Consider the following 8114-nt stretch of genomic DNA (forward strand, 5'->3'; position numbering starts at 1 on the left):
TTGGATATGTTCTAGGGCCATAAGAACTTCTTTTAGATACACTTCTGCATTTTAGAAGCAACTAAAGCAGCCCATAATTTAGACACTTCACCTCAAGGTTCATGGTTTCTAAAAACCTTCTTCATGATCATCCTCTTAATTGGTATAGATAAGGAGTAAGACTTTGGTCATTTCTGATCTTATTAATGTCATCCTTGGTTTAAGATTAATCTTAGTTTAATATTCTTAAGTTACTTTGTATTTGTACTTAGTAATGATAATGATTATACTTTTTTTTTCGTGTAAAAAAAATCATATGATAGGTATGTACATACACATTCCGCGGCCAATGACACAGGTTTCCACAAGTATATATACATACACAATAAATGTATGTATCAAAGACGACTGATTTCAAAATACTACAGATGCATCATGTTCGGCAATAGAAAGCTGTCATATCAATAGAAAATGCAAAAAAAGAAAATTCAATGCACCGGCATGAGAAAAGTCACGTATTGGCCTTCGGCAAACTAGTCTCAGAAAATTCTCCTAGTTAAGAGACACAGAACAAATTCGAAGTCCCAGAGCAAAATTACATGCTGCAGCAACTTTCTAAAACTGTCAGAGACGCAGGAACCTTGTTGCACATCTAGTCTAAGTATTGCAGGAACCTTACACGGAGCATTCCGTATTTTACAGACTGGTTTGGCTCACGTTACAAACCAGCGTAGATAATCTGAAAGGAAGACATGGGGGGATCGGTTCTAGAACCTCGTCGGAAGAAGAGAAGGTTGAGGATGAGGAGAATCTTCAGCCATGTATGGGCTTAATATCTGTTGTGCCTGAATCACAAGATGTGGGCCTTGCACTTGCAGAGCTCTCCGATCCACAGACAGGGATTCCAGGGCTAATTTAGAGCAGAGGTTTCCTCATCGCCCAACTACTCTTCTTCAAAGGTGACTTGCCCACCAGCATTTTTTTCTCCAGATCATGTGCAGTTTCTAATTCAGGAATGTCCGCCTCGTCCACGATAGCGCTGTTACCCCCGTTGGATCCATTAGCAGATCCTTGGCTTCCTAATCCGGCGGGTCTCTTTGAACCGGTTTCGACTGGGTCTTCGGACGTATTCTTCTTTCCTTCCACAGCGGTGAGGTTGAAGGGTATTTTATCACCTGACCCAACTTCGTCAATCCTTTGTTTAGGCCAAAATTCTGCCGTCTTCCCTGCACTCAGAACTTGATCCAGGACGACTTGGGGTTTCACTTTACCAATGACGGTCACCTTGGAATTCTCCCTGTCCACATGAAAGGATTTCACACCTGCAGGCACGATGATACACGCAGGAAGGTGGCCGGAGGAATCAACGAAGTAAGAATGAACACATTTCGCGGCAGCATGACTAATCATACCCGTTACAGGTAGTTCGAACAATTATTTCAAAGCTGATCGAAACTAACAATCCAGCTTACCCTCCAAACGTCGAATGTATCGTTTCACTTTTGTGACGCACCCATCACAATGCAGAAGCACTTTAAGCACTGTGGTCTGCAGGTTACGAAACGGCACGTTCTGTGTAAGAGCTCAATACTGCGACCGTCGGGGCATTAGAAACACAGTTTGTAAATCTCGGCGAGTCAAATTGATAGGTGGATCGTACCTCAGACATGTTTAATCTCGATGTGTAGCAAAAGTCAGATTATGGCGGTCCGATTTCAAAAATAATATAAAATAAAAATAAAAATAACCAACAAATAAACAGACGCGTAAAATCGCAAAAAAAATAATCTTTCAAAAAACGAGTGACGCTAGGGGAGTACTTGAGTCACTGGTAAAAGAGGAGAGCTCTACTCATGCAGGGATGTTCAGCTAATCTATAGTTTTCGAAATCTCGTAGTTTTTGCGTTTAAAACTTCCCACAAACCAAGGATAATAAAATGTTTCGGGAAATCCTATTACAATTGCATGATACCCTATCGCAGCAAGCAAAGAGTTTGAAGTAGGGTTCACAACTGAAGACCTACGTGCAGATGCAATCGCAATCTTGCACTAACCCTCAATTTATGCAGCTCATCAAAACAGAGTACCATCTAGCTCCAGAGTCTAGTAGCCAAGGATCGTTCAGAAGCAACCGAATAAGTACGGAAAACCCATCCGACGGATACAAATAACTCGGTTCTTGAGCACGTAGGTGCTCAGGTAGGCGAGTGAGGAAATAATATGAAGTGCAGACGAGGTTATTCCCCTGAGGATTCAAGCATCAACGGAACATGAACAGAAGAGAATGCTGCAATGCAAACGGCGGAAATCAATTCTTCTCATCTTACCTCCAGGGCATTTGAACTTATTTAATTACAGTGTACCTACAGTTTGCCCATTGTGGTGTCAAATGCGCACAGAAAATTTCTTTTCCTGGGCTTGTCTTGTAAATGGGCAACCAAAGGGCACACCTAACGTGGTTGCCAAACCCATAGTTAACCACAACTATCCAAAAAAAACGTGTATAGAATCTGAGAAAGCACTCTAGTGAGAACGTTTCTGGCCAAGTCGCCGGGCGACCAATAATATTCTCTAAATAAGTGACAGATTGTCAACGCAGAAATTCTAGACAACACGATCCAAGCTAATTATTCCTGCGGAACGTCATGACCAGCGTAAAACTTGTGCCTCCGATGCCTATGCTTGCAGTCTTGAATGTGCCCAACGGCTCAATCCAATCTCAAACCACTTTACAGCTGGGAGATGAGCTCACAGTCTATTTCTGTGCAACAGTGTCCCACATTTGTGCCGGCCTGGACTCCATGGGGAGTTCCAATTCCAGCAGTCGGATGAACAACACAACAAGGGTTGAATGTGAGTATTTTAACGCACAGATTCGAGACCCACAACATCAGTGCTGCCGTTGTGGCCCAGATATTCTACGTCTCATGCAACGGCACTATTTTTGCATCCTACAAACAGTGTGATGCTTAAATAGTAACTAGCTGTTAACAGAATCATGTGATTTTGCAAATTTTTCTCCTCTCTGGTTGCAGAATTTGTACGTTTTTCTATTTTTTTTTATTTATAAATTATTATATGTCTTCTTCAGAACAAACAGTAGAATTCTGTTGCTGAGATATGCTGAACAATGTACAGCAAGCATCGATGTTACCCAGTTTTAGAGCTTCGTTATTTTTATATATATTCTAGAATTAGAGAATGATACAAGTAAAATCCCAAGTTTTATCAAACGAATATTTTTTTAAATGATTTTTAAATTATCTGTTTATTCATTTATTTTTATCTGAGTCTTGATGATTGGAAACATTGCATTAGTGTAATCTATCACAACTTTTTATTCATTTAAGACACTAATTTTTCATTAGGTTATTTAGTTTTACTAAATGTGGAATATTTATTTTTCTACTATGTTCTTCATAAAATAAAGTTATACTTTGCTAGATAATTAAATCTTTTTAAATTTTTTAGAAAGAACTTAGAAAAACAAACAACCTCTATAATTAAGTATGATTTATATAGTGTCTTATAGTCTCATTTTGAATATGTTAAATAATACAATAGCAAAGTGTTATGCTTGTTAGATATAGAAACAAACCTTAATATATGATTTAAAACTTTAAATAAAGTTTAAACATACTGAGAAAGAATTACTCATGTAAGAAATGAATTAATATTGCTAGTTGTTCATTGCTACTACTTGGTGCAAAATATATTAGAAGAATTCTATTTTTTTACAAATATATTTTAAGCCATACATTTTGATATGTTTAAATTTGATAGTTTTAGAATTTTGATATGCCATCATAAAATGATAATAAGTCAATACCAATATTTAAAGTGACAAAACTACAGTCAAATTATTGTAAATCATGTGAGAATCTTATTTATCTAACTTAACCATTAGAAATTAATAGCTAATGAAATGATTGCACCATAATAAAAATATATTATTAGTTTTTTATGATATGAATCTTCTTTGAAATATTTTTTTTACAAAAATACAAACAATCAATGCTATATCCTCATTAGTAATAATATTGCACACCTTCTTAGCCAAATTATAGTTAATACATATACATACATATAATATAACCTTTTAAATATGTCTAGTGTTATAAGACTTTTAATATAGAATTAATTTATTAATCATGATTTAGTTCTTTTAGATATTAATTTCAAATAATATAATATATAAAATAAAGTAATTAAATAATTAATAATTATTTTTTAATAAAAAAAATCTTAAAAAATAAAATTAATTATGAAATCGACAAAAAAAGTTCTTGTTATAATAAATTCAATTCAAGCTTGATATCATTATTTATAAGGTTCTATTAATTCAAATTTAATTTATACTAATTAAAAGAGCATTGAATATTTCATGTTAGTATATATCTTTAATTGTTATTCAACTTGATAAAGCATGTTTTTGTTTCAACTTATTTTTCATATGATAAATTATCTTAGAAAATAATAAGTTTTAATAAATGGCTTATTTTAAAATTTCTATCTTGCACGAAAAGAAAAATATGTCACATATAATTAATAATAAATCACTTTTTTGAAATTAGAGCAATTTCATCTATGAGTTGTAAAGTCAACAATTTAACTTGATAATATTTTTTTAAAATAAAATATCCACTTCTAATAGTATTATCAAGAATTGAGAGTAACTTATAAGATTGTTGTACTATATACATTGTAACTTGCCATCTATTTGAAGAAGAACATATTACTCTTTAATTTCTTCATTTTAATTTTAATATTTTAAAGATTAATATAAGGTAAGTATTAGGGACAAGAACTTGATGAAAGTAAATAAAAAAGTATAACAAAATAGAAATAAAGAAGAATGTATGTTAAAAAAAAACTAGAATGGCTATTGCCAAAAGACAAGGAAACTAAAGACTCTTAAATCTAAACTAGAAGCAAGAAAAGAATTGACTGGAGTAAAGATGGCTTTATTCGTGCCTCTATATATACTATCTAATTAGTAGCTATATGGCAATGTTTTATAGGACCTCTAATATGTGTTGACTTTACAAGACACATGCCTTAGCTTACAAGGTAAATTTTCTATGTATATGCCATATAATTAACTTGTTCTTCAAGCTATCAACATGTGTGGTATATGGCTAACTTATTGACCACGTTTCTAATCTAAAAAGTCAATTATAGATACGTATAAAATCAAAGCAATGTCTATGAAGCTTTTAAGAAGTTTCTATAGAAGATATTATGGAATTAACCTACATTTATTTACTTTTATTTATTTCTATCTAAACATATAGGTAATTATTGGTTTACATGTGTATGTCTATGATATTATTTTCTCTTCTAACAACAAGTTCTATGAGGAGCGGTCATTATATATTGAAGAAATCCAAGATGCAACAAATTATATATGCTACATACTCTAATCTTTTTTCTCTTTGAAGATGGTTGATATAGCCTCTCAACCATCAATAGTATCTCATACCAGGGCAAAATAGCCATCCAATTATTTGATCATTGTTGATGACTTCATAACTTCTTTCAAATAAAATATTTGGAATACTGTCAAGAGTTGTTCCTATCTCTAGTAAAATCATCAAACATCGGGAGTCCTTTCTATAGTCATGATATCAAATGCGTTGTATCTCACCATCTATTCTAGGAAGAATATGTCATTCTTGAGGATCTTCATCTTGATTGCATCGTCTTAGAGGTTGTAACAATTGTAATGTTTTATTTGACAAGTCAACAAATGAAGGCTCTTGAATCAAATCCACTAGTTATTGGTTCTCTATCTCCTTAATATCACAAATACAAAGAAGTTACAATAAGAATAGAAAGTAGAATGTTATCTTGCCTAGATTTTTTTTTTTTTTTTTTTTTTTTTTTTATTTTTATAGAAAATATCTTTATCTTGGTTTTGATGGATGTTATTGATGAAAAGCCTCTACCTTCTTTGCTGCATTTGCAAGATTCTTTGTTGGTTCCTATGTGCATTTACTAATATCATATTTATACCAATGAATAAGATATTCTAATCTATCTCGATGCCACCTTGAATCTAAGACCGCTTCTATTTCAAATTCTTCATTATTGTATACTTCTATAGAAGGAAGTGACACTTGTATTCTTTTTAATATGTTTATTATTTTATATAGTTTAAAAAGAGACAATTAGAATACAAGATAGATCTTTATTGATTCTAGTAGGTATAATCAATATGTAATTGAATTGATTTTTTTAAAAATAGAAAAAAGTCCAAGCTTATGATAGTCCAATTTGTCACAAGATATTATAACAAAGTAGCCATACTTTGTCACCCACATTGAATTATGGTTCTTTTTGATAGATATTTGTATTGATCTTTTGTTGCTCTTAAGCTTCCTTTAATTGGACCTTCATTATTGTATATAGCTTTAATAAAAAAATTGTCAAATCTTCTATTCCAAGATTATCAATTATTAAAAAATCAAAAGTATCAAGTCATAGATGATAACCATAATTAACAAAGAAAGGTGTTTATTGTATAAAAAAATGCACTATATTATTAAAAGCAAACTCTACCAATGACAAAATAATTTCTCAATTGTCTTGTTGATAATTGATTGTAGACCTTAAATATTGTTCCAAAACTTGGTTTACATACTTTATTTGTCTATCAGTTTGAGGATAAAAGGTCGAAGATGGTTTTATGTCTACTATTAGAATCTTAAAAAAGATTCTTTAAAAACTTGATGTAAATTAAGAGCTCCTATCCGATATAACATCCTTAGACAATCCATGATATTGATAGGTATTTTCAAAAAACAATTTGGCTATTTCTTCACTTGTAATAGATTTTATATATAATATAAAATATGCCATTTTGGTGAAGCAATCTAAAATTAAAAAAAAAAAAAGTCATATGAACTTGAACTTAGAAAATTGTCTCGAATCTAGAATACTAACTGGAAATCTAAATAAGAAGCTTAAGAAGAATCAGCAAGAATTAGATTAATTAGATGAGTACAAGAATAATACTAGAGAGGGAAGCTAGAATTTCAAGATGTGTATTGTCGAGACTGAGGATCTCCTCAGTCTCAGCTCTTATATATACTACGAGCTAGGAAGCTTCTCAAGTAGCTTCTACAACTTAGAAAGCTTCTCAAGCAACTTCCACGAGCTTGAAAACTTCTCAAGTAGCTTCTACAAACTACAAAGCTTCTCTAGAATCTTCTAGAATCTTCTATAACTTCCTAGTATATGTCCTTGACATCACCCGTGCTTTTAGCTTCGAGGTCTCCGACAAGCACTTCTATTGTGAGTCAGTACTAATGTAAGAAGTTGAAAATTTGTCATATAGTGTCTGTAATATATTCCAATTGTTGTTTGCGTGGAAAGTAGTTCATTGGTCCTTGTAACCAACGATAGTATCCTACGCCTTCAAATTTTGACCAAGCATGAACTTTCGTGTCTTCATTGTGAAAATACCCTGCAAATATTCCTTCGAAAAGATCACTATAGGCAGGTTCTACCTCAAATACAATCAATAGCCACCTATTACTAGGTATCCTCTGTCGTCTTTGTGGTACATGCAGTTCTTCATCTCGGGGTCATCTTTGTGAGATACTCAATTGAGAGGACATGACTGATATGATATCTATCTCTTTGCTATCCATATCAAACTGAAAAAATAAGCATTAAATATGGAAGAGTGGGCTCAAGTTACACATTTATAGTCTCTAACTATGTCTTTTAGAGGTTCCTTCTCCCCCTTCTTTGTAAGGCCGAGGATTAAGAGGCTTCAATGAAAATGGACTTCAATAAAAAAACTTTCATCGAAAGGGTTTAGGTTTTTGAAGATAGCATCGATGAAACTCCTGTACCTTTTGCGATGCATTGATAAGATTTTTTGCTGGTTCTCATGTACGCTTATTGATACCATAGCCACTCCAATGCACTAGGTACTCCAATTTCTCTTACTTATGCCACAAATCTAGTACCTTTTCTACCTCGTATTCCTCGTGGTTCTCAATTTCAATACTAAGTGGCGGACATTGCACTCTTTCAGGAAAAGATGACTCTTGATAAGGCTCCAACAAAGAAATATAAAAGACTAGGTGTACTTTCATAGCAACCGATAGCTCTAGATGGTACGC

At 33.0% G+C, this 8114-nt stretch overlaps 1 protein-coding gene across 2 annotated transcripts; it reads right to left on the reverse strand.

The window, feature by feature from the left end:
* Nucleotides 1-495: 495 nt before the first annotated feature.
* On the reverse strand, nucleotides 496-2746 carry LOC112288247 (uncharacterized). Of its 2 annotated transcripts, XM_024532253.3 has the most exons (3): nucleotides 1640-2300; nucleotides 1452-1527; nucleotides 496-1301 (listed from the first exon to the last, which is right to left on the reverse strand). In XM_024532253.3, exons 1-3 carry the CDS (start codon nucleotides 1646-1648, stop codon nucleotides 895-897), a joined length of 492 nt encoding a protein of 163 aa, XP_024388021.1. In that variant the 5' UTR covers nucleotides 1649-2300; the 3' UTR covers nucleotides 496-894. The 2 variants fall into 2 exon arrangements, with proteins under 2 accessions (XP_024388021.1, XP_090110306.1); XM_090254180.1 differs by lacking the exon at nucleotides 1640-2300 and adding an exon at nucleotides 2307-2746 and having other exon boundaries at nucleotides 496-1527.
* Between the last annotated feature and the right edge of the window lie 5368 nt (nucleotides 2747-8114).

The sequence above is a fragment of the Physcomitrium patens genome, chromosome 11 (genome assembly GCF_059467195.1).
Source record: "Physcomitrium patens ecotype Gransden chromosome 11, ASM5946719v1, whole genome shotgun sequence".
Lineage (NCBI taxonomy): Eukaryota > Viridiplantae > Streptophyta > Bryopsida > Funariales > Funariaceae > Physcomitrium > Physcomitrium patens.

Coding starts and splice junctions, on each gene's coding strand:
- LOC112288247 (XM_090254180.1), bottom strand. CDS start 1,389: ATGATTAGTCATGCTGCCGCGAAATGTGTTCATTCTTACTTCGTTGAT.